The sequence below is a fragment of the Penicillium taxi genome, assembly GCF_028828555.1.
Source record: "Penicillium taxi strain IBT 34144 chromosome Unknown utg000006l_segment0_segment0, whole genome shotgun sequence".
Classification (NCBI taxonomy): domain Eukaryota; kingdom Fungi; phylum Ascomycota; class Eurotiomycetes; order Eurotiales; family Aspergillaceae; genus Penicillium; species Penicillium taxi.
Window position 1 is genome coordinate 1,707,108 of NW_026643208.1, and position 24,454 is coordinate 1,731,561.

Consider the following 24,454-nt stretch of genomic DNA (forward strand, 5'->3'; position numbering starts at 1 on the left):
CAACCCACTTTCTCCGCCACTACAGCTCCTCTTTTATTGCATCAACACCCCTCGCGCCTATGAAGTAGGCGCCCCTCCCGATCTGCGCATAATGGCTTCACTTGAAAAGGGTAGGCTTTCACGTCGCTCGGTTCCCCGCCGAAGTTACGCTGTCGAAGATACTTCCGACTCGGAGGATTCTGGAAATGTAACACCCTCAGCCTCGACGCACGATGACGACGATGATGATGATGATGAGAGTACCGAGGGCGAAGATGACTATACACCAGTTCCAAAGAAAGCAAGGCGCACGTCACACCAAATCCCAGAGCCCAAAACGCCTAGTACAGTGCGCCCAGCGCGCAAATCGCGACCATCGATAGCTGAAGAATCGGATGCCTCGCAGGTCACCGATACGGACGAGAATGACGAGAAAGAACAGCCCGATGAGAATGACGACGACGCGACGGATGATTCTGCCAGTGTCGCATCTGTTGAGGCTGACCCCGAGTCTCCTTCCCAGACCGCTGCACTTAAGAGAAAGAGTGTTGAGCCTGTGGAAGCCGATCCTGACTCCCCTTCGAACAAGGTGGCTACAAAAAGACACAGTACGTCCTATTCCAATAAGAGTCGTAGCTCAATCACTTCTAAGGCGGCAAATGACTCACTTCCTACTCCAGAGTCATCTGCATCGCCAGAGCAAACGCATACTCGACGGGATAGTGTCGCACCTCTCGCCGATATTGCCGAGTCTGCTATCAACAAATCGCAGTCCCCATCAAAGCAACATGATGAACCGAAGGCCGAATTTTCCATTATCAATCCAAACTCAACCGTATTGGAAAAACCAATGGATATTGTGATGAAGTCTAGAAATTTGGGTGTTCCCGCACCCGAGGAACCTACAGAACCCCAACCACGAATGATTATTCAAAATTTGATCTTAGAGAACTTCAAAAGTTATGCTGGAAAGCAAGCCGTTGGACCTTTTCATGCCTCTTTTTCATCTGTTGTCGGACCTAACGGCTCAGGAAAGTCGAACGTGATTGATTCGTTGCTTTTTGTTTTCGGTTTCCGTGCTAGCAAGATGCGACAGGGAAAGATCTCGGCACTCATCCATAAGTCTGCTCAATACCCCGATCTCCCCTTCTGTGAAGTGCAGGTGCACTTCGAACAAGTCCTCGATCTTCCTGGGGGTGGTCACGAGGTGATCTCAGGTTCTCAACTGATTATTTCGCGGCGAGCTTTCAAGAACAACAGCAGCAAATACTACATGAACAAGAAAGAGACCAATTTCACCACCGTGACTGCCTTCCTCCGCGAGAAAGGAATCGATCTCGATCACAAGCGATTTCTTATCCTTCAGGGAGAGGTTGAATCTATTGCTCAGATGAAAGCCAAGGCCACAAATGAACACGACGATGGCCTTCTTGAATATCTCGAAGACATTATAGGAACTTCAAAATACAAAACACCGATCGACGAGGCAGCGACCGAAGTGGAAACTCTGAACGATGTTTGTGTCGAGAAAAACAATCGGGTTCAGCACGTGGAGAAAGAGAGGAATGCCCTGGAAGACAAGAAGAACAAGGCACTAGCGTACTTGCAGGACGAGAACGAGATTGCTTCAAAACAATCTGCCCTCTTCCAGATCTACAACACTGAAACTCTGGATAACATGCGTGCTACCGAGGATGCCATTATTCAGATGACAGCAGAGCTGAACCAGGAACTGGAAAAGCACCAAGGCAATGAATCTGGGATCAAGGAGCTTGAGAAATTCTACAAGCGTGGGGCTCATGAGTTCGAGACAATGGAAGGAGAAAGCAAATCGCTGCTCAAGGAGATGGCGAAGTACGACAAAGAGTCCGTCAAGTTCGAAGAGAAGAAGAAATTCTTGCTTGGCAAACAGAAGAAGCTGGACAAGACTATTCAAACGAGTCGCCTTTCTGGCTCAGAGTGTCAGAGTTTGGTTGAGAAATACACCGACGACATCGAGAAGAAAACCAAAGAAATTGATCAGCTAGAGAAGGAAATGAAAGTGGAGGAGGAAGAGCTGACCTCGATCCGTGAAAGTCTCAAAGGCAAAACTCAGGGCATGTCAGACCAGATTGCAGCCAAACAAAAGTCACTCGAGCCTTGGAACGAGAAGATCAATAAGAAGCAATCCTCAGTTGCTGTTGCACAGAGTGAGCTTGATATCCTTCGTGAGAGAAGCAATGCAGGCGCTGTCTTACTTGAGGAGGCGCATAACAAAATTGCCACTATTCAAGAGACCTTGCAGACCAAGGGAACCGATCTTGAAGAGCGACATGCTCAGAAAAAGACCCTCGAGGCCGAAGTCCAAAAACTGAAACACGATCTGGGCAAGTACATTGCGAGAGAGCCCGATGTTCGTTCACATGTTTCCAACGCTCGACAAAAAGCCGATGAAGCTCGCTCAAGCTTGGCCAGCACGCAGAACCGTGGGAGTGTGTTGACTGGATTGATGCGACTCAAAGAATCTGGTCGTATCGACGGATTCCATGGTCGTCTTGGTAATCTCGGAACGATCGATGAAAAGTATGATGTCGCAATCTCTACTGCATGTCCTGCTCTCGAGAACATGGTGGTTGAAAGTGTGGAAATTGGTCAGCAGTGTATCGACTATTTGCGCAAAAACAATCTTGGTCGTGCCAACTTCATTCTCCTAGATCGCTTGGCTCGTCGCGATATGTCGACTATATACACTCCTGAAAGTGTCCCACGTCTCTTCGATCTCATCAAGCCCAAGGATCCCAAGTTCGCCCCCGCCTTTTACAATGTGTTGCAAAACACCTTGGTCGCCAAGGATCTAGACCAAGCCAATCGTATTGCCTACGGTGCTCGGCGTTGGCGAGTGGTGACATTGGATGGCCAGTTGATCGATGTTTCTGGAACAATGAGTGGCGGTGGTACTCGCGTCGCACGAGGTGGCATGTCATCAAAGCAAGTTGCTGAGACCTCAAAGGAACAGGTGGCTCGTCTTGAATCGGACCTTGAGGAATTGGAGCGCAAATTTCAGCACTTCCAAGAAAAACAGCGAAATGTGGAGTCTCAGATGCGGGAGAAGTCTGAGGAGATTCCTCGTGTTGAGACTAAGATCCAAAAGATTTTGATTGAGATCGACAGTGCAAAGCGCAGTCTTGTCGATGCCCAGCGCCGGGTGAAGGAGATCAGTGCCGAGCACAAGCCATCCAAATCTGATGCATCTCAGGCTGCTGCCCTCGAGCAGCAAATCGAATCCTTGAACGAGGAGATCAAAGATCTCAACGGTCAGAAGAGTGGCATCGAAGAAGAGATCCAGACACTTCAAAATAAAATCATGGAAGTCGGTGGTGTTCGCCTTCGTGGGCAAAAAGCGAAGGTTGATGGACTGAAGGAGCAAATCAATCTCTTGGCCGACGAGGTCTCCAACGCCGAGGTGCAAAAATCGAAAAACGAGAAGCTCATAATCAAGCATACCAAGGCTTACGACACATCCAACAAGGATATGAGTCAAATCGAGGCGGACTTGCAAAAGATTGAAGAAGATGTGGAAAAACAAGCTAATGATGCATCTGGTTGGAGACAAAAGGCCGACGAGGCGCAAGAGGTAAGCCATTAATTATCGGCCACAGCTGAGGAATTCTTATTAACTTTATATCCAGGCTCTTGAGACCAAGAGAGGTGAGCTGAAGGCTCTGAAACAAGAGCTTGATGACAAAACCGCAGAGCTCAATGAGAGCCGAGCTAGTGAGATCGAACTGCGTAATAAACTCGAGGAGAACCAAAAGGCTCTTGCTGAGGGCCTGAAAAAGAGTCAGCACTGGGAGGACAGGATTTCAAAACTGTCTTTGCAGAAAGTAAGCGATCTGGGCGAGGAGCAAGAACCTACAGAACTACAGACGTTCACCAGGGACGAGCTAGCAGCCATGAACAAGGTTGAATTGAAGTCAGAGATTTCCGAGTTGGAGCAGAAAGTAGCACAAGCATCTGTTGATCTTTCAGTCATTGAGGAGTACCGCCGGCGTTCTGCTGAACATGAGTCTCGCTCTGCAGATTTGACTACTGCTCTGTCCACTCGTGACAGCGCCAAGTCTCGCCTCGACGGTCTCCGCTCTGCACGTTTGAACGGCTTCATGGAAGGGTTTAGTATTATCTCTCTGCGTCTGAAGGAGATGTACCAGATGATTACCATGGGTGGCAACGCGGAACTGGAGCTTGTAGACTCGTTGGATCCATTCTCTGAGGGTATTTTGTTCTCTGTCATGCCGCCAAAGAAGAGCTGGAAGAACATTAGCAATTTATCTGGTGGTGAAAAGACATTGTCTAGTTTGGCGCTTGTTTTCGCCCTGCACCACTACAAGCCAACTCCGCTCTACGTCATGGACGAGATTGATGCGGCCTTGGATTTCCGTAATGTAAGTTTATATCCCCTTGAGTTCTTTATTTGTCACTCACTAACTATCATGCAACAGGTCTCTATTGTGGCATCTTACATCAAGGAACGAACAAAAAATGCGCAATTCATTGTTATCTCTTTGAGAAACAACATGGTAAGTTATCTTTTCTTGACTCTTCAAAATATTCAAACTAACGAGATTAAACAGTTCGAACTCGCATCTCGACTTGTTGGTGTCTACAAGGTAAATCATATGACAAAGAGTGTTACAATCGAGAATAAAGACTATATTGAGAGTCGATGACAACTAGGTGGTTAAATTATCATGTTTTTGTTTATGTTGATCTGTCTTTTTATTTTCCTGCATCCATGGATAGGTTACCTGGCTGGATAAGGGTGCTCTTTCTTATGATATCATTGGTTTGGAGTACTATGGATTTGAGTGAATTTTTTCTGCTTATTCTTCAGTTCAAATTCTTCGTAAAAGCAACCATAGTTGAAGAGGCAATGTGGTCAGAAATTTCCAGTCGTCCAGAAAGCTCGTATCAAACAGCTTCTTCATTCTAATACCAGAACACGAAGCTTCATTTTCGTAGCTTCCGACTTGCAGGTATCTTTTTGTTGAATTTTTAGTAAAGTACTCAAAGACCTAAATAAAACTAGGACTTGATAGCGGAGGCAATCATCAATGTCCCATGGACTAATGCAGCTTACTCCGAGATAGCAAGGATATCAAATGATGATTCTGTCTAGTTTCTCGAGGACTCTGGGACTCTGCAGAACGAGCCAAGAGTGACATGACAGGCCACATCAGGGCCTTCTGTTTTGTTGAAAATATCCTTCAGGTCTTTCATCTAGACCTTGGATCCGGGTGATATAGCCGCCCTTGAGGTGATTTGGGACACTTCAATTGCTGGCGTCTCTCTTAACGAGTTGATTTACTTGAAACAAGCTATACTTAAGCAGTCATACACCCAAATTAAGGACTTCTTCTCTCGATCAGACCTCTGAAGTAACCTGTAGCGCTAAATAAGATCTCCATACATACATACATACAAACCCCACAAAGCTAAAGGGGTCGCAAAGAAGGCTCTTCCCCCGCATGCAAAAATAGATTCGGGGAACCTACTCAGATAGCGAAAAAGATCAAGGAACGGAGGATTGAGCTTCCACCTATGAGGTTGACGCTCGGAGAGTCCAAGCACTCCGTGCAGGAACTTTTACAACCTGAAATTCACGCAGTAAAATTAAGGGTTCCTCTGCATCGTAGGCTTCTTGCATGACCCTTTCTTGGCGAGCTGGGCCAGTGCACAAATTACTCAGGATGCTGCAGAACCACAGATTATACCCCAAATCAGTACCATACGTGAAAGCAGAGCTGGTTGCAAAGGATCACATTTTTAGGGACTCAATATCAAGCTAACAGTGTCGACTAACCTTAGATTCTTAATCTAACCACTAAAGTCTAGAGAGTTTGACATTCAGAACACCCTTCAAAAGGACATTGGGACCTCGGCATGACTGGCAAAATCCACCTACAATGGGGACACTATGACTATTGAAAAAGCAGCCTAAGATCAAGTCCATTAATTCACGAATCAAAACTGCGATCTCACTCTCAAGCGCCTGGCACTATCTAGCCCGTGAGGAACCAACCTTCCATGGTTAGGAGTGGTGGGTAAACCCAAGCTAATGCATAGCGATTTTTTGTAAGGGAACAACCATTTCCTCAATTGTTTGTTGATCTCGGGAAAATATATCCCCGCGCGAGGTGACATCCATCACCATCCGCCAGACAACAGAAAGCCTTGGAAGAGATGTTGAAACCACTGAGGCTTCACGAACCGCTTGAAATATCCTCCAATGGATTCTGACTGTGATCCTGTACTGGCCGATTATAGGCACAAGTCTACTTGTCAAACACGGACGTTCACCTAAAATGGATATCTCAGAATATTTTTTCTTGTCATCCCCCGGTCAGCATCAATCTGTTGGCGGTGGCTTTTCGATGTTGCATGACTGCATCAGAATATGCCAAGCAAGATGTCTTTCTGATATTTCACCAAGACATCCGGGGTGATATAAAGAGGCATATTCTCACATATCCATCTGATCTTTCATTCACTCTCCAGTTACAAATTACAGAAAGCAAATATCAACCTTCTTGATCTGTCAAGAAATGAATTGGCACGCACTCTTCTTCTCTGCCATGATGGCAGTGGCCTATGGCCAGCAGGCTGGAACATCGACAACTGAGACACACCCTTCTCTTACCTGGCAGAATTATACTTCCAGCGGTAGCTATACGACAGTGTCAGGCTCCGTGGTGATTGATGCCAACTGGCGTTGGGTTCACTCTACCTCCGGTTATACCAATTGCTACACTGGAAACACGGTCAGTCTCACTTCATCACGCTTCCACCCGCCTTAGATTAGCTAACCAGATTCTTTAAATCAGTGGGATGCTAGCCTTTGCCCCGATGATGTAACATGTGCTGAAAACTGCGCCCTGGATGGTGCGAACTATGAGTCAACCTATGGTGTTACTACCAGTGGCGATGCTCTGACTGTGGGATTTAAGACCGGTTCCAACGTTGGATCTCGCCTATACCTGCTACAGGATGATGATACGTATGAAATTTTCAAGCTGCTGAACCGGGAATTCACTTTTGACGTGGACGTCTCAACCTTGGTTTGTGGGTTGAACGGGGCGCTCTATTTTGTCGCCATGGATTCTGATGGTGGGCTATCCAAGTACGAAAACAACAACGCCGGAGCCAAGTATGGCACTGGCTATTGTGACTCTCAGTGTCCTCGTGATCTGAAATTTATCAATGGTCAGGTAAGAGCAGCAGTCTGATTAGAAAGTGACTTCAATGCTGATGTGTCCCTGTGATGTAGGGTAATGTGGACGGCTGGGTGGCCTCAACTAACGACGCCAACTCAGGCGTTGGCGACCACGGCTCTTGTTGTGTGGAGCTAGACATCTGGGAAGCCAACAGCATCTCAACAGCCCTGACTCCTCACCCTTGCGATGATCCTGGCCAGACAATGTGTGAGGGCACCGACTGCGGTGGTACCTACTCGGATGAGCGCTATGCTGGCACTTGTGACCCTGATGGCTGCGACTTCAACCCGTACCGTATGGGCAACACCAGCTTCTTCGGTCCAGGCAAGGACGTTGACACCAACTCTCCGATAACCGTGGTAACGCAGTTCGTCACATCCGACGGCACTGATACCGGTACTTTAAGCGAGATCAGGCGTCTCTATGTGCAGAATGGTAAGGTCATTTCCAACTCTGCATCTGACGTCAGTGGTGTATCTGGTAACTCAATCACCTCATCGTTCTGCACAGCCCAAAAATCTGCATTTGGCGACACAGACTACTTCTCGCAGCACGGCGGTCTTTCGGCAGTGAGCGCTGGTCTGGAACAGGGATTGGTTCTCGTTATGAGTCTGTGGGATGACCACTACGCCAATATGCTTTGGCTTGACAGTGATTATCCCACCAATGAGCCATCCACTGACCCTGGCGTTGCTCGTGGCACCTGCTCTACCTCTTCTGGTGATCCCGACGATGTTGAAGCTAACTCGGCCTCTGCCAAAGTTATTTTCTCTAACATCAAGTTCGGCCCCATCGGTTCAACCTATTCTTCTTAAGGGCAGAAATTGACTTGTTCCTTTTCTACTACCTCATTTCAGTCAATCCTCTCACCAAACTGTTGTGAAAATCTCCGCGGTACAGAGAAAAGAATATGAGAATCATGGGATATGTGAATTGGAGGGAATAGATATCATTTTGTTATCATTCAGGTAGTTCAATGATATTATACAGTCCATTTGAATAGAAGCACCTCCTGATATCTCTAAAAAGAGCTACACTCAACAAAATCATCATCAGATGCCCCAGTATGTGTATTCACATCAACTCATCCTTCTTTTTATGAACAACGCGGTCTGTACCAGGGGATGTGCTACGATCGAAGATTTCACCATCCTCCATGATTGGAAACTCGTAGTAACTACTTCAACTTGAGGTTTTGCCAGTTGAGGGGAATTTATACTTGCTGACAGCCAGGACTTCGTCGCTACAAGGATTTCAGACCTTCAAGCCTGCGCTTGAAGCAGCATATTCGCAATCCAAATGACGAAATGCGAAAAGAAAGATGTGTTTATATATTGGCTTCAATCTGGTTCTAAAACCCAGCGACTTTTCCGAATTATCGCTGTCGGCATTGCTGTCCGAAACGAAACCTTATATAAAGATTTCAGAATCACGACTTTCATCCTCAGATGTGCAAGTTTTTGTATCTGCCAGACTCCTATCGCTTTTCAACCAAACGAGCTCTAGGTATTGTAATGAATTCGCTCATGATGTTGAGCACTGCTGCAACCTCTTACAAGCTCGACAAATTAGATTGCAAAGAATATTAACAGGCTCCAAGGTTTCTCAGGATGTGTGCACACGTCTACACATGTAGGATTTCCGATGTGATGCTAAAAGATATGATCAAGGTTACCTAACAAAGACTCTAAAAAAGTCAGAAGATAAGTGTCGTCTGGCTGAGCATATAACTATACGTGCCCCTAGAGTCTTTTTAATGTTGCCTTTAGGGGCCCTCGATGCCCAACACTATCGAACAGTCCACAGGTGTGAAGACATGGTAGAAGGATATAGAAGAGAGGATATATCCAGTATACTAGTCTGCGATGGTGAAATTGAAGAAATAAGACAGATTTCACAGCGCCCTGCCTTTACAACTACACCAACAACTTTGGGAGGCAATGTAAGAGCGTAATGCAATCCCGCAGCTGAGCTACCAATTATGCGCTCTTGTGTCCTTGGTTCTCTTCTCTGACTTGAATATGACCATCAACAGGAACAAGACACTGTATTTCTGCTAACGGTCTGGATGATGAGTTCTATGTGCAGAATTTAGGGACTAATGAGCAGAGCTGGACTAAGTACTGGGTTGAGCATGTGGTGTATCAAATTTCAAGATTGTGAAGGAGGTTAAGGATTCCAAGGTTGGGAGACTGGTGTCGCCTTCAGGTATGGAAGTAGATAAGATCACCCAGGTAATGCTGACATCCGCCACTGTCCATAGCTTTAAATGTGAGGAAGAATATTTACAACATGCGGCATTTTTAGTATACTTGTTCTTCGGGTGTGATGTATCTACTTCTACTCCGAACTCCGTAATAAGTACCTGCCCCGCATCTCGATCGTCTCACCTGCATCTTCAATGTGGATATCCTCACCTCTACAAAGGACTTATTATTGAAAAATCTGGATATAATTCATGAGACTCAAGTCATATTTCAGTAATCAAACACTCGGTAGATGTAAACCTAATCCACCAAAGATTGCCGTTGCTACCAAGGTCAAGCTTAGTTTCCCAACCTCCGGTATATCTACCTACCACAAAGCGAATTGACGTCAGCGCGGGATGAAAGAAAGTGGAGATGAGAGAGAAAATAGTAAGTGAGTTTAAGAGTAAGCATTGTCTCAAGATCCTTGAAATTTTGGTAGTCGCCATAAAAAGCGTTTATCACCCGCTTTCAATCCCTTCCAAGGCTTTTTTCCACTCTTAATTAGTGGCTAGTTCTACATTTAATCAGATCTCAGAAATCCCCTCACTCTATTCACACTTCAAAGAAGCAAGCATTAAAGACCCTTTAACCATCGGATGCATCCTAAATCTTCATGGTAAGTAGTAAGTATACCGGCGCAAACCCGAATGGCCCGGCTTGTCCTCGGGTATTCACAACCGCAGCCTCGGGATATAATATTGACATTGCCCCACAGGCTCCCATAAATAACTTGCTTCTCCCACGAGTTGACGGATGCCCGAGCACGATTTCTGGTGGTGCCATTGCGGGTATTGTAATTGGCACTATCTTCGGTACTCTGTTTCTGCTATGGTTGTTGAAGTTTCTCTTCCACATATTCAGTCTCCCCGGAGCCTGGAGTGGTGGTGAGCCCGACGTTGGTTACAGACCACGGCGCTCTAGCTCTGACCGAAGACGGAGGACGTATGTGGGGTATGTCGAAAAGCCAAGGACTAAGCCAAGGAGAAGCACAACTTCTCGGTATCGAGAGGATGTGCGGCGACCCGCAAGGGTATATAGGTCTTGAGATGTGTGATGAGATGGATAAGTTTGTTAATTACCTAGAGTGCGGATTGAGCTATGACTGGAAGAGTTATGACGTTTATGTTTATGAATTATCTGAATACAATGGTGTTTTATGATGGGCATCTTCAAAAGCTAGTGATAAAATGCAGCCACCCATGCAGCCATCCCGTAGACTTTCAGCCCCTGAATTTATACATAGAAATCTCACAATACAGCAAGCCTTGGAACCAAAACTATGCTGTGATAAGTTTGGAACCGTCAGGAATTAATTTAATAATTTCTTCCAATAGTGCTGCCTGGATATAGAATTGAATTCTTAGAAGTATGACTAAAAGTCACTAGTTTAGCTCTGAACATCAATTTCCTCGGGAAAGTTCGAGAGAAAACCGGTTCAAACGCTAGGGCTAATTATGTCTTTCTCTGAACGTGAATTGTGGATTCGTGGTGGATACCATTTCAAGGGAGCCCACCGGGTTCGTGGTCGTCCAGAAGAAAGGGGTTAGGCCGTGAAGGGGAAAAAGTACTTTGTAGTGGATTTACTCTGCAGTCCCATTTCAAGCTTTTCATGTTGACCCTTGAACACCCCTTTCACAAGTCTATTTTCAGTAAGTAGATATGGGACTTGAAATGAAACCAGTTCCCACGACTTGATAGTTCGGAATTTCGGCTAGATGGTTAGCGGTAAAATTACCCCTATTCGGGCATATCAACAAGCACGATACGGGCTAGTATAGTTATCGCCAACAGCGAATATCTACAATTTACTGTCTCTTATTCGTATACCAAGTACTCACCAAGTAAAATAATAATCTCCTGCTTCAGTTCTTATCAGAGACAAATCAACCAATAAACAATTATTATTGAAGTTGCAACGGTGCATCGAACTAAACTAGATCTGGTTTAGTCCCAGGCATAAAGTGGTGAACTAGTCTCGTAGAATATCCACCTTGTCTTCCCCCCTCAAAAGTGCCCTTTGCTTTCTTATCTTTTTTTTCTAACCTGTCCTTTCACTTGAAAATACTGCTGGTGGACAGTCATTTCCACTTTCCGGTCCCTATTCCTGCTATCAATCGCTTTCAATCACTATATAATAGATTTCGAGATCATCAACATCTCGAACCGTTCCGCTCTTTATTATACCCCCTATTGGGCATTTCCAGCAATTAACGCTGTATTTTGATCCAAAATAATACCAGACTTTCACCATGGTGTTGTCCTTGAGGAATCTGGCGATATTCTCGGCTCTCGCCAGTCTAGCCACCGCCCAGACCTATTCCACCTGTAACCCTCTCAATGAAACATGTGGCGACGATGCAGCATTGGGTACCGAGCACACCTGGTATTTTAACGATACTCTCGATTCGACAGTCTGGAACATGAGTACTGGAGTTATGAACATCACTTCAGATGGTGGTGGTTTCACTATATCAGAGGAAGGTGATTCGACACTACTGCAGTCCAACTTCTATATCTTCTTCGGTGTGGTGGAGTCATGGGTCAAAATGGCCACTGGCCAGGGTGTCGTCAGCAGTATTGTGCTGGAGTCTGACGATCTCGACGAAATCGACTGGGAGTGGGTTGGATATAATAACAGTGAAGTTCAGACCAACTTCTTCGGCAAAGGCAACACTACCTCATACGATCGTGGAGAGAACTTCTACGTCGATGACGCATACAACAATTATCACAACTACACGACATACTGGACATCGTCGAAGACCGAGTGGTGGCTCGATGGTGAATTGAAGCGCACGCTGCATTACAACGATTCCTTGGCTCTCTACGGTAAAAATTACCCGCAAACTCCCTGCCAAGTCAAGGTCAGCTGCTGGCCTGCTGGTCAGGAGAGTGCCTCTGTGGGTACAATTCAGTGGGCTCACGGACTCGTGGAGTGGGAAAATGGCCCGTTCACCATGTGGGTGCAGAGCATCCGCGTTCAAGATTTCCACACCGGCAAGAGTTACTCTTATGGAGACAAAACTGGTAGCTACACCAGTATCAAGGTCAACGAGTGAGTTCTTCCTATCATATTTCCTTCACTATGAATCTCAACTTAACATATCTACAGACCTACTGCCAACTCCACTGTCAAGACCGAGATTGAAACAGTAAAGACTCCTTCATTGACATTGTCCCAGAAGTGGGCCAAGCTGAGCAACGGAGTCCACATTGGAGTCTACACTGCTGCCGGTGTAGTCGGTGCGGCCATTGTCGGAGCTTTCCTCTTCTGGTGTCTTAAGCAGCGCAAGCAGGGTCGTCTCGAGCAAGCCCTAGGTGACACCAACTACGATGCCCAGCGCAATGAGATGCAGGCCTACCAGAACAACTGGAAGCAAAGCGAGTGGAAACAAAACAATGGTTACCAACAGGTTAACAGCTAGTAGACGCTTGCTGTCCTTTTTCTTCTTGTTCGCCACAAAAGGGGCTCTGCAAACCTGCTCTCTTTCTGCGCTTGTCTCAGTCTCTCAGACGCCGCCATGACCTTTTTTGGATTTTTCCAGGCTCCTTGTCTTTTACCCCGTTACGTGGGCGTCTGCGATGGTGGCCGTGGGATTTTCTATAACGACCATTTCTCCTCGCTTCGGCTTGAATTCCTGACTCTTTGCTTTTTGTGCGTTTAAATAGTTGTTTTTCTAAACTTCTTGTTGATATCCATCTCTTTCCACCCTCTCTTTACACTGCCGCTTTTGACGGTCAAAACACCTCTGGCGTTGTATGACTGCAACATTTATCCTTCATGTGTTTGGTTTAGAGAAATTCATATATGATCAATCTCACATCCGTACATACCCCTTCTTCCATTGATTTCTCTTACGTCATAAAATTAAGCCACCCTTGCATGTCTCATCGCGGTTCTAGTTCATCTCTGCGACTTTGCCGTATTGTCGTATTTATGCATACGATCTCGATCTCAGTTGGAATTATAGCTGGGTGGATCTTTACAGTAGCAATGACGCGTCTTTTGGCCCAATTCAAAAATTTCAATCTACAAACCATGGCAATTATCTAATCCACTCAGTTTTGTGACACAACGAAAACCGAGCCTTCTCATATCATTACCTGTTTATTTATAGGTGCAATGTACTTGCAAGGCTGCCATTTAAGTTTCAATAATGTAAAGGGGACCTCGAGATACGCCCAGGTGATCATGCGCCAAACAAATGCTGCTTGAGGAGACCATTTCTCCAGATGTTATCGATATCAACGTTCCAACGCACACAAAAATATTAGAACCTTGAAACGAGGTCGACTTCCGAGGTCATTGTGATAATCAGAAAATTGAGTCGTTCTCTACTTTAATGCCCAAGCGATTGTTCAAAGGTTATATTCTATTTGCTGTCCAGGTGCTTTCCATTTATTAATCCCGAGGTCATTACAAATTATGAGGCATCACTCGATCAAACGAAGCAACCTTGAAATTAACATTGACTATCTATCCAAAATCAATACCAAATCAGTGAAAGATAAAACAGGGCACAAAAGGAAAATCCAAATTTCATGGCAAGAGTCTTTCTATTATATATGGGCATTCTCAGCCCTTATACTTCCAGAGCTTCGAACAATGTACTGGTATTGTCGGAAATATCTCGCTTTACTTAGGCAATGGGAGTCTCAGGTCCACCCTTGATAGTAGCAGAGGGAGTCTCCAGAGGTTTAATGGAGACATTATCGGTGACTTTGGCACCAGAGGACTCCTTAGGCTTACCGTGGTGGGGACCACCCGAGGGCTTGTGTTCACCAGCAGGGGGAGTTTCATGTCCACCCTTGATAGTAGCAGCCGCAGTCTCCTTAACCGGGGATCCAATGTGAATACCGGAGGGCTTCTCGTCAGCGAAAGGAGAAGGAGTCTTCTCAGGTTCGCTATGTCCACCGTGGTGGACATCACCCGATGGCTTGTGCTCACCATGGCCAGCAGAAGGAGTCTTCTCAGGTCCACCAAATCCACTATGGTGACCGTGGTGGGTACCAGTGGGTTTCTCACCAGCGACAGCAGATCCGGTCTCCTTGGGTTCGCCGTGGTGGATAGCACCCAAGGATTGGTGCTCACCAGAGGCAGGAGTCTCATATGCAACGGAAGCAGACCACCACGCATTTTCGGCAGATTGAAATGCGAGGAAGTCATCTCTCAGCTTGTCAATGCGTGCTTGTCCGGCTGCCTGGTCGGTTGCAGCGGCTGAGTTATCCCTTGAAATATTGGACTCCAGTTCTGCGAGAAGCTTGAAGTAGGTGCCCTCATTGCCGGAAGCTCCTACCGCGGTAGTCTTGGAGCCAACAGGGTTCAGTTTGTGGCTTGGTGTTGGGGTGCCTGTGACCTCGGCTCCGCTGATGGAGTGATTAGGAAGATGTTCGCGAGGTTTATGAGGGTTGGGAAGGGCAAAGGCAGTACCGGCAAGGCCCAGAGCAGCGATGGTGGTGAAACGCATTCTTATTATGAAGCAGATCTTTAAAGAACGTGATAAATAGATTGGGATACCTTTCCAGGGTTGTTCTTTGGGGGAAAGTAGAGACAGAGAGCTTGGATCATACAATGTGGTTAGGGAACGAGGTTTTTTATACCTAAGTAGCTCGTCATTTTGATCTAATATTCACTTTTTCAGGAATGCTGAGGGAGAATCTAACATAGTGCATCAGGATGCCGCTGAAGTGCTGATCGTCAAGATAGCGCATTTTATTCATCAAATTTAGTGCAGTGGCGTTTTGTAAGATTCCTCTTGATGAAGGATTTTGATTCAAGGACTTCGGGATAATTTCCTTCGCAGTAGAATTGTATAACGTCAGGTTAGATCTTTACTCTCTTTAGGCATAGAATTGTTCTAGTTCGATTATTTTGAAGGGCATCGGCCCCCAAAATCACATCACGCCCCATTCGAGATCAATACGGGACAACGGGGCCATTCATCATCACGTACTGATATGAGCATTTAATATAGCTACTAGACTTCAAAGCAAGGAATTCCTATGCCGAGATTACCTGAGTCTTTTTCATTTTAGTCACCTACCTAGGTATGTAAGAATGATTCATCATCTAGGCTTTAAAGAGCTTGCCAAAAATGACTCCAACGTTTCTTCTATACTAAGCAAGATATGATCCTTCGTGGGGGCTTGTATCATGTTAAAGACTCTGAAGCCTGAAGAAGAAGAAGTCGCACTGATTCACGTCCTAAATACTAATAACCGTTTTCTATAGAGTCGGCCGAAACTGTGCATGTGGGCCAAAAACGCGTTGCCACAGAGCTAGATGCATCATTTAATGTGGAGTAATTATTAATGATAACGTTTTTTTGAGGATCATGTTTTGAGTGAGCGCCCATGATGGTCTCGACTATAGAGCAAAACATGTCATTGCAAGATATAAAACGGGCTTTCGCCCTCTTAGCAGTCAAATAAGTGCAGAATACCCTTGTCAATGCTGCGTGGTATCTGGCATCACATCCTGTAATCTCATTATCTTTGGCCTTTGCAAAAGAATATTTAGCCCCAATCTACGGTACCTCCAGTTGTAGCCAATTTATTTCACAGTTGGAATTTGACTGGATTTCAACCTATTTAGATCTGTATACGATACAAAAAGTTTCCACGGCGGATGTATTCTCTTAACCCATTTTTGAAGTGTTTCTTAGCTAGTCAAAGCGATGGATCTTCACTCGATCTATAAAATCTGAGGATTTATTATAAGGAATTTTATAATCCAACACATCTAAATCTTTTAAAGGCTCTAATTCAATCTTGATTCTCTTACTAAGAGTCAACTGACTATCCGCTTTCATCAGTACAAATCGAGTTTGGCGATGAACAAGCACCGATGGCGTGACAAAAAGCTAATCTCACATTACACTTCCTTTTTAGGAACAATAGTGATGCTTACGAAAATGACATATTTGTTAATGAGTGGGGTTATGTAGAATATGGAATCACCTAACTTTTATATAGACTATTGGATATATTAACACCGGAGGGTCTACTTCGTATAATAAATACACCGGAGGGCAGTTTAAAATGCCAAGTAAGCTCTATAAGACTACACTACCAAAATACCTGTAATCTATAATATAAGGCATGCAAATGAGGTCTAATTATGCTTAGCCAAAGTTCTTCATTGTGGATTCACTATTTGCTGATCTCCAGATAACGTAAAAAATAGCGATTGACACTACTTTCTCACCTGAATTTGAAACCCCACTCTGTCTTATGACACGACGGTCGCGAGGGGATTATGGCTTGTATGTGAGCTTAAAATTTTATATGCTAGGTGAGCTTGGCTAATAATTTGCTTTAGTATCACCAGTGATTTTGGAATTGATCCCAATTGACTTTTTTGGCCAGAAAAAGTATACAGCTCGGAGGACCCCCCGAGAGCTGTATACTTCAGAAAAACTTTATATGAGGCGGTGAAGAAACACGCAACTGAACTGATGGTGCTTTTCTTCAGTGATGCTTCTCCACTGGCTTCCTTGATTTTGACTTATAAGAAAAAAAAAACTTTCATTTTTGGTGATAGATACAACTGTCGCTCGAAAGGGCGATATTCGAATATTGTACTGAGAATAGTAAACGTTGTGAGCTCCAACAAACAGCTACTCAACACCGTAGAAAATCCACCGGGTGTAGTGGATGCTACGATACTGAATACTGCGATTGTTGTGAAGTCTGCTTTTTCATTGATGAAAGAACTAGCTACTTATAGTATATGGGTGCCCCTCTGCCCTGGATGAATGTCAACATTCGTCCGAGACAGAAGAGACGGTGAAGACGGGATATTACTGTCGCGAATGCACATCGCTCAAGGGTGTCGTTTGCGATGAATGCATATCGTTCAAGGATGCCGTGATATACTAATCTAGTTTCTCCGAGTGGTTATTCTGAACCGAGAGTTACTGCTTTGGCAGAAGCTTTTTGGCCGAAATACTTTCCGTATGTTGACAGCCTTGTTTCTCATACGGCTGTCGCAACTATCGGGAAAGCTACTACAAACGTGCTTTGCATCCGCAAGAAACCCTGCATCGTCTAGTTTACTTTGTATGTTCACTCTGCTACATCTCGCAAAAAAAGATCCTCAACGTAACGGAAAAGGTTTTTGGTGGGAGATCACTTATAGTGACATGAAGCTTCTTATGGACAATGCGATGACGAATCTCAAGACTAGCAATATTATTGCTGCAGCTTTTGAACTACGGATACAGTAAACATTGCTCAGATATTAAAGCCCTTGCACACCCCTTGGCAAAATATAAGATGCCCTCTTGATACCAAAAGCTTGGGACTTGAAAAGGTGAAAAGGCCGATTCGGTAGATTTCCAACAACGCAGTATGAAGCTGAATTAATAGTAGTTTTCATGTTTGTATCGCATAATAAAGATAGCCTGAGCATACGTTAATTATTTACATCCATATGAGTGGATGATCAGTTATCCCCACAGCTGTCGTATGGATGAATTTTAGCGCATACCAAAGTGGAGATGGATATATAGATACCATTGGCTAATACTTCTGACCGCCTCCATAAACCCGTAATGGTTACCACCCATGATGAATAGCTCTGATTATTTAACTCTTATTTTATTTATGTAAAAGTACTCCGTACGATAAACACGCAAATGTTGGAAGAGCTATCATAATGTTTAATTGGTAAGACTTGGTATGAATCTATTCCTTTTTAGGTAGACTATATTGGCAGAAAAACTTCGCTAAAATTCATCCATACGACAGCTTAGGGGATAGTTTGTGTTTTACAGCCACACTTAGAACAAAGGAATAGCAAATTGCAGCTAGAGCAAGTGATCTAGAAGACCAGGGAAGCTAGAGTGGAGAGCATAAATGGGAACTTAAGTCTTTGTATAGCTAGATCTATTCCATCAATTAAATTATTGTTGATCGAAGCGGGACTATAATTTAATCCGCCCCTTTCATAAATTACCATTCATTATGGACCCGCCCTAATGTTCGGCTTTTATGCTGATTTATCGTAATTTGGGGCTACGTTGTAGGTTTAAAGTTTTTCGCTGCGACTGTGGGCTGTCTACTAGAGATAGATGAATAAGGTATTAGATATAGAAGTGAGCATAAATATTGGGTTTAAGCAGGGAATTGGGTATGGAATTAAGTCAGCTTTTAAGTACAAAATTGAGCATGATTCTACATTGACCGCGCGTATTGGCCCCCAGAGGGCCAGTGGAGCGGCATTTTAAAATTCTAGAGGCTCAATAACCTAAGGCGCTATAGCCTGCGTTGTGCGAAAGACTAGTAAGATCATCCCTAAGTATGGATACTTCATAAGGGGTGAGACCCCCAATTAAACAGTTGGAAGGATTTGGCCCTCCATATATGTACATATAATAGGCTGAGTACTTAAAGGATTGATCCTTTTGAGCTAAAAGTGGACATTTCAACCCGCATTTTCAAGTGACACAACGCCATACTAAATGTGATAAATTTCGATGCTATATTTCAGCAACCACAACTTCGATATACTCCATTAGTTGCCTCTTTACATTAAATAGAGCACCGAAAATAGCGAATAAAGTTCCAAGCAATAAAACGGTCGCATTATGATATCATCATAAATTACGTTGGAATCTATCAGTTTCAGCCATATATAAATGTATATCTCGATTATTCACCGGGTTTACTTTGATATTCTGGCGCAAGTACTATTTAAGATATCCGAAACATGTCTAATATAGTATCTGGAAGGAATCTTGATTGTCGAGGTAACATTGAGATTTATCATTCTGTATGGTGATCGAGGTGGCCCGCTCGCTTGTAGAGTACGTTATAGGTAATTCTATGCGAGTAGATATGCGATTTACATGGGGCTGATTCCTTTCGCCCCGCCGAGTTCACCCCACCTCCAGCCCTATGATGTTTACAAAGGAGCTCTCTAGTTGCAGGGGGCAGTCTACCTTTATAAAGCTGCTTCGTCTCCATCTATCAACACCAGAAACAACTACAGTGACTTCATTTCAACCGCAACTTAATCAACCCATTTCCTCAACAGGATGCATTTCATTAATTCTGCTCTTGCTCTTGGCCTTGGCCTCTGCTCTCATCTGGTTGCTGCTACCGGGTCATTCGGAATTCAAACGGATGACAACAACGGCTGTGTTGTCCGAGGTGACAACCTTAACAGTGGTTGCTCGGGCACTTCTACAGCTTTCGCCACTCTAGATAGCTACAGTATTGACTGCTCAACCAGTAAGTTTATAAATACGCCCCAGAGCTATCCCGACGTTCCCGTTTATCAATACTAATCCATCAAAGACTTCCAACCCACCATACTGCAACTATGCGATGGTACTAATGTTGATCTTACCGATGCCGTGGACCAGGGCTCTGGCTATTATCTGACCCTGTGGGATGACGATTGGAAGGCTGACGGCTACTGTTATTTGTCAAGCCTCAATGTTGGTAGTGGCTGTGCCCCAACAACCTCTGGCGCTCCTCCAGCTGCTACGAGCGTGCAGCCTGTCAGCGAATGATGGCAAGGTAGATTAATAATATTTGGAAGAACTTTGCACAGTGGTTAAACATGAGCGATTCCTGGAGGAATTATCAATTGATTTATCGGGACACCTAAATGAGCAATTCATTGAATACTTGGAATTTTAGACCCTTGAGGTAAAGGCATCACACCAGTAGATATGTATATTAAGTCACACAAGACTCCATAAAGTCTCATACTTCTTTCAATTATCTGTCCTATCAGCAACCATGGGCTTTTCAATTCTATGTGTCACTCTTAATCGCCCTTTCAATACACTCCGCCTGGTTGAGTACTAGGACAAACTCCACTATTTACTGAAAGTAAACCTAAAGCTAGTTGATATGCTTTTCGAAAACGCGACTTTGGAGCCTCTTGAGATTACTGAATTTTTCGCTCCGGATATGGAGTTATGAGATGAAGCCAAAACCGAGGGCCCTCTTAGACTCTTCTTTGTGCTTTTCTCGCCAGATTTTATTGCGCTATTGTCTTGTAATATGAATAAATCCACGGCTTTTTAAGGCACAAGTCTAGAGAATCTAGCTCATGGTATGAGACCGCAGCTTCTGTGATCTTGATGTTTCTTGCGATCTATACTTACATGGGTGCATATATTTCTCTTAGGAAGGCAGAGTACTGGCAGAGAGTATAACGACCTACTCTGGGATTCGTATAGGTTGTCGCTTAAGCATAAAGACTACTATAATCTCTTGGACGAGAGATCATCCCCAGGTCCGATTTATATAGTAGTGCACAATAGCTATACCCACAGCCGAACTCCCTGTATTCCGTTACAGAGAGATCGAAAAACATTCCATTTACCTTCAATAATTTATGGGTTTCACTCGCTCTTAATAATAAAAGCGATTGTTCTATGTTTTCGATCCTGGTTCCAAAGCTGCAGCTGAAAAGGCTTTAAGACTGAATCTTAAGCTAAATCTAATGCGGTGGCACAAGCTAGAGCCATTTTTATCCAGGATTCGCGCTATCTGTTTGAAATATCAGGAATCTCAAGCGCAGTCACTATCGATGAGTCAATGATTCGTGGCTTTGGGTACTCACAGTAACTTTTACAATGCGCAGTAACCAAATTCTATTAGGGTATAAGCTATTTAGTACAGATAATTAAAGATTCACCTTTTATTGGACATGGGCAACCCGGCAGAGGTATATGATGGGGCTAAAAGAGCTAAGATATTTGACTCTGACTGTCTATGGTATAAGTCTTTCTCTCTTTCTCTCAAACTTCTTGTCGCTCGCTTGGCGATATTCGAATATCTTAACTGAGAATAGTAGACGTTGTGAGCTCCAACAAACCGCTACTCAACACCGTAGAAAATCCACCGGGTGTAGTGGATGCTACGATACTGAATATTGCGATTGTTGTGAAGTCTGCTTTTTCATTGATGAAAGAACTAGCTACTTATAGTATATGGGTGCCCCTCTGCCCTGGACGAATGTCAACATTCGTCCGAGACAGAAGAGACGGTGAAGACGGGACATTACTGTCGCGGATGCACATCGCTCAAGGGTGTCGTTTGCGATGAATGCATATCGTTCAAGGATGCCGTGATATACTAATCTAGTTCCAGAGTCACTGTCTCGGCAGAAGCTTTTTCGGCCGAAATACTTTCCGTCTGTTGATGGCCTTGTTTCTCGGCTGTCGCAACACTTCTCTCTATCTTAGGCAGTTCAACGAGTAGAAGACAGCATTCCAGCAAGTTGAAACTAATATACTATCTTATAGACAATTATTCTACGACTATTTATCTATTTCAATGGCTTTGGAGGATGGGTATTGGTGCCTGTGAGATAACATCACTAACTGCCTCAATAAAGCTTTCCCTACAGCCTTTCATGTACTAAAAGAGTCAAATAAAGCACCATACCGTTTCCTCTATACAGCTCCCATCCATTCCGTCTTTTATATCGCCTAGCAATGTAATAATCCTGTTACGACTTTATCAACAGTCTATGCTATTCATAAGCCTACAGGTTAGATTAAACTTCTTTGAAAACAACCAGTAAAGACCCCGATAAGCGTGAAAATTGCCCATGAGTCATTTAATGTAAGAGTTGACTTGGAGAGTCGCCGTAGTCAAGGTGCAAGTAGGGCTAACTATGTTTTCTATTTTGCCGGAGTGTTGAACCCGCAATATAACTAGATAACTAGTTGTCAAATAGACTGTGACTGGCTGGCCAATCATTCAAATGCCACAAATGAATGAAACTGAATTTTCTAACTAGGGCGTAATCTGGTTTAAATACACACCTGAAAGTGGGTCCCAACCCACTTCCTTTGACACTAGTTAACGTGATGGAACACTCTATTATCTAATCATATTACTTTCCTTTGACCCACTTTTAAATAACTAATCAAAGTGATAGATTGTCAATCGATTTATACAAAGTACTTTTTTTTTTCTAAAGAAGTTAATACATCTAATTCTTATGAATGCTCTATTTCAATTTTGATTCTCTTACTAAGAGTCAATTAACTATGTAAGCTCAATTCTATCCGTTTTAGTACACATCAAGATTGGCGATAAACAAGCACCGATGGCGTGACAAGAGGCTATTCTCACCTCACAGTTGCTCACATTACTCGTACGATAGATCTTGACAGGGGAAAGTTTTCAGAGCCACCTTTTTTTAGAACCACATATATTTAACTTTATTGATCCCAGAGTCTGTCATCCAGTGATTGATTCTTACTGTACTACCATGGCAATCGTTAAGAGCGTAGCTGTTATCGGCGCTGGTCCATCGGGAGCTATCGCAGTCAATGCGCTGGCGCAAGAGAAGACTTTCGATGTAATTCGTGTCTTTGAACGCCAAGAGAAAGCTGGTGGATGCTGGTATGTACTCAATATCAATTAGAAAAGACAGTCTGACAAGAATCAGGGTCTCGAGAGATGATGAACCACCAAGGAAATTCGACTTTGAAGCCTTGGCGGCGCGCACAGCGGATTCGCCTTTAGAGATTCCGGCACAGCTTCCTTGTCGGACACCTGCAATCTCTCAAGATCGCTTTACAGACTCCCCTATATATCCGGGACTAGAGACTAACGTCGATGCGAGGGCCATGGCTTTCTCGCAAGAGGTTATCCCCACTATTAGGTCTGAGTGGTCCATTGTACGCCACGGACCCGAGACTCCATTCCGACACCATTCCGTGATGCAGAAGTATGTTGATGACCTTTTCACTAAAAAAGGGTTTGAAGGTCTGGTTGAGTATCATACCACGGTTGAGCGTGCATTTAAAGAACCCAATCAGAAATGGGGTTTAACTCTTCGCCGTAGAGAGATTCACGATGGGAAATTATCGGATTATTGGTGGATTGAGACTTTCGATGCAGTCGTCATTGCATCAGGTCATTACGCTGTACCTTATATCCCTTCTATTCCAGGTTTAGAGGAATTTGCTCTGCGTTATCCTGGCCAAGTTGAGCATACAAAGCACTACCGTGGACCTGAGAGGTATCGGGGAAAGAAAGTCGTTGTTGTTGGCGCGTCTGTGTCTGCGGCAGATACTGCTGTCAGTCTGATTGAGAGTGCACAAGCACCAATCCACGCTGTCGTCCGTGGTCGATATAACCCATACTTTGGCGATACAGCATTCCAACACCCTAAGATCCAACGCCACCCACCCATTACCCACATCACAGATCGTACTGTATATTTTGAAGATGGCACATCCGAGCCGGACGTGGATCACATTATCTTCGGTACTGGCTTTACCTGGACACTACCATTCCTGCCACAGATCACGACCCGCAACAACCGCGTCCCTGAGTTATACCAACATGTATTCTACCGCCACGACCCGACTCTAGTCTTTGTCGGAGCTGTGAGTTATCTTTCGCCTTATCTCACTGTGGATCAGCTACTAACCAGAAAACCAGGTTGGTGCCGGACTTACATTCAAGGTATTCGAGTGGCAGGCCGTAGCAGCAGCTCGTGTTCTGGCTGGCCGAGCAACTTTACCTTCTGTGGCAGAGCAAGAAAAATGGGAAAATGACCGCATCGCAGAGAAAGGGGACGGCCCTGCATTCACGGTCATCAATCCCGACTTTGAGGCCTATTTCGAAGGACTGCGTGCTCTTGCGGGCGAGCCACGTAACGGGGCTGGACGGCCACTACCACCGTTCGATCAGAAATGGGTGAAGATCTTCAATGAGGGCCATGAGCGACGAAAGAAGATGTGGAGACGTGCTAATCTGGCTGCACGCCTATAGCACTCTACATCCAGTACAAAATTCCAAATAAGCAATCTAGACCATATATTCTCTTTTTTGTACACACTCTGAATACAACTCAACTTACTCTACGGTAACAATGTACATGAAAAAGATGGGTTGAATTTTTAGACTTCTTATTTACATTAAGATAGCACTAAAAGCCATATCTATTCTAAGTGTCCTAAAAAAAGTTATTTATCACTTAATCTATAT

At 44.4% G+C, this 24,454-nt stretch overlaps 7 protein-coding genes across 7 annotated transcripts; 6 read left to right on the forward strand and 1 right to left on the reverse strand.

Moving 5' to 3' along the window:
* Positions 1–91: 91 nt before the first annotated feature.
* Positions 92–4,685, forward strand: smc4 (condensin subunit SMC4; the record flags this gene model as incomplete). Its single annotated transcript, XM_057212394.1, has 4 exons — positions 92–3,592; positions 3,648–4,400; positions 4,458–4,535; positions 4,590–4,685. The coding sequence occupies 4 exons, from the start codon at positions 92–94 to the stop codon at positions 4,683–4,685; spliced, it is 4,428 nt and encodes a 1,475-aa protein (XP_057059257.1).
* A 1,875-nt stretch (positions 4,686–6,560) lies between these two features.
* N7495_009744 (glycoside hydrolase family 7 protein) lies at positions 6,561–8,044 on the forward strand (the record flags this gene model as incomplete). The annotated part of the gene is made up of 3 exons (XM_057212395.1): positions 6,561–6,776; positions 6,840–7,223; positions 7,283–8,044. 3 exons carry the CDS (start codon positions 6,561–6,563, stop codon positions 8,042–8,044), a joined length of 1,362 nt encoding a protein of 453 aa, XP_057059258.1.
* Positions 8,045–10,091: 2,047 nt separating this feature from the next.
* On the forward strand, positions 10,092–10,580 carry N7495_009745 (uncharacterized protein; the record flags this gene model as incomplete). Its single annotated transcript, XM_057212396.1, is given in 3 exon segments — positions 10,092–10,290; positions 10,340–10,544; positions 10,562–10,580. 3 exon segments carry the CDS (start codon positions 10,092–10,094, stop codon positions 10,578–10,580), a joined length of 423 nt encoding a protein of 140 aa, XP_057059259.1.
* A 1,147-nt stretch (positions 10,581–11,727) lies between these two features.
* On the forward strand, positions 11,728–12,903 carry N7495_009746 (glycoside hydrolase family 16 protein; the record flags this gene model as incomplete). The annotated part of the gene is made up of 2 exons (XM_057212397.1): positions 11,728–12,533; positions 12,591–12,903. The coding sequence occupies 2 exons, from the start codon at positions 11,728–11,730 to the stop codon at positions 12,901–12,903; spliced, it is 1,119 nt and encodes a 372-aa protein (XP_057059260.1).
* A 1,215-nt stretch (positions 12,904–14,118) lies between these two features.
* N7495_009747 (uncharacterized protein) lies at positions 14,119–14,946 on the reverse strand (the record flags this gene model as incomplete). The annotated part of the gene is made up of 1 exon (XM_057212398.1): positions 14,119–14,946. The coding sequence occupies one exon, from the start codon at positions 14,944–14,946 to the stop codon at positions 14,119–14,121; it is 828 nt and encodes a 275-aa protein (XP_057059261.1).
* Positions 14,947–19,518: 4,572 nt separating this feature from the next.
* On the forward strand, positions 19,519–19,998 carry N7495_009748 (uncharacterized protein; the record flags this gene model as incomplete). The annotated part of the gene is made up of 2 exons (XM_057212399.1): positions 19,519–19,714; positions 19,781–19,998. 2 exons carry the CDS (start codon positions 19,519–19,521, stop codon positions 19,996–19,998), a joined length of 414 nt encoding a protein of 137 aa, XP_057059262.1.
* A 2,726-nt stretch (positions 19,999–22,724) lies between these two features.
* Positions 22,725–24,238, forward strand: N7495_009749 (uncharacterized protein; the record flags this gene model as incomplete). Its single annotated transcript, XM_057212400.1, has 3 exons — positions 22,725–22,858; positions 22,905–23,850; positions 23,906–24,238. The coding sequence occupies 3 exons, from the start codon at positions 22,725–22,727 to the stop codon at positions 24,236–24,238; spliced, it is 1,413 nt and encodes a 470-aa protein (XP_057059263.1).
* Positions 24,239–24,454: the final 216 nt, after the last annotated feature.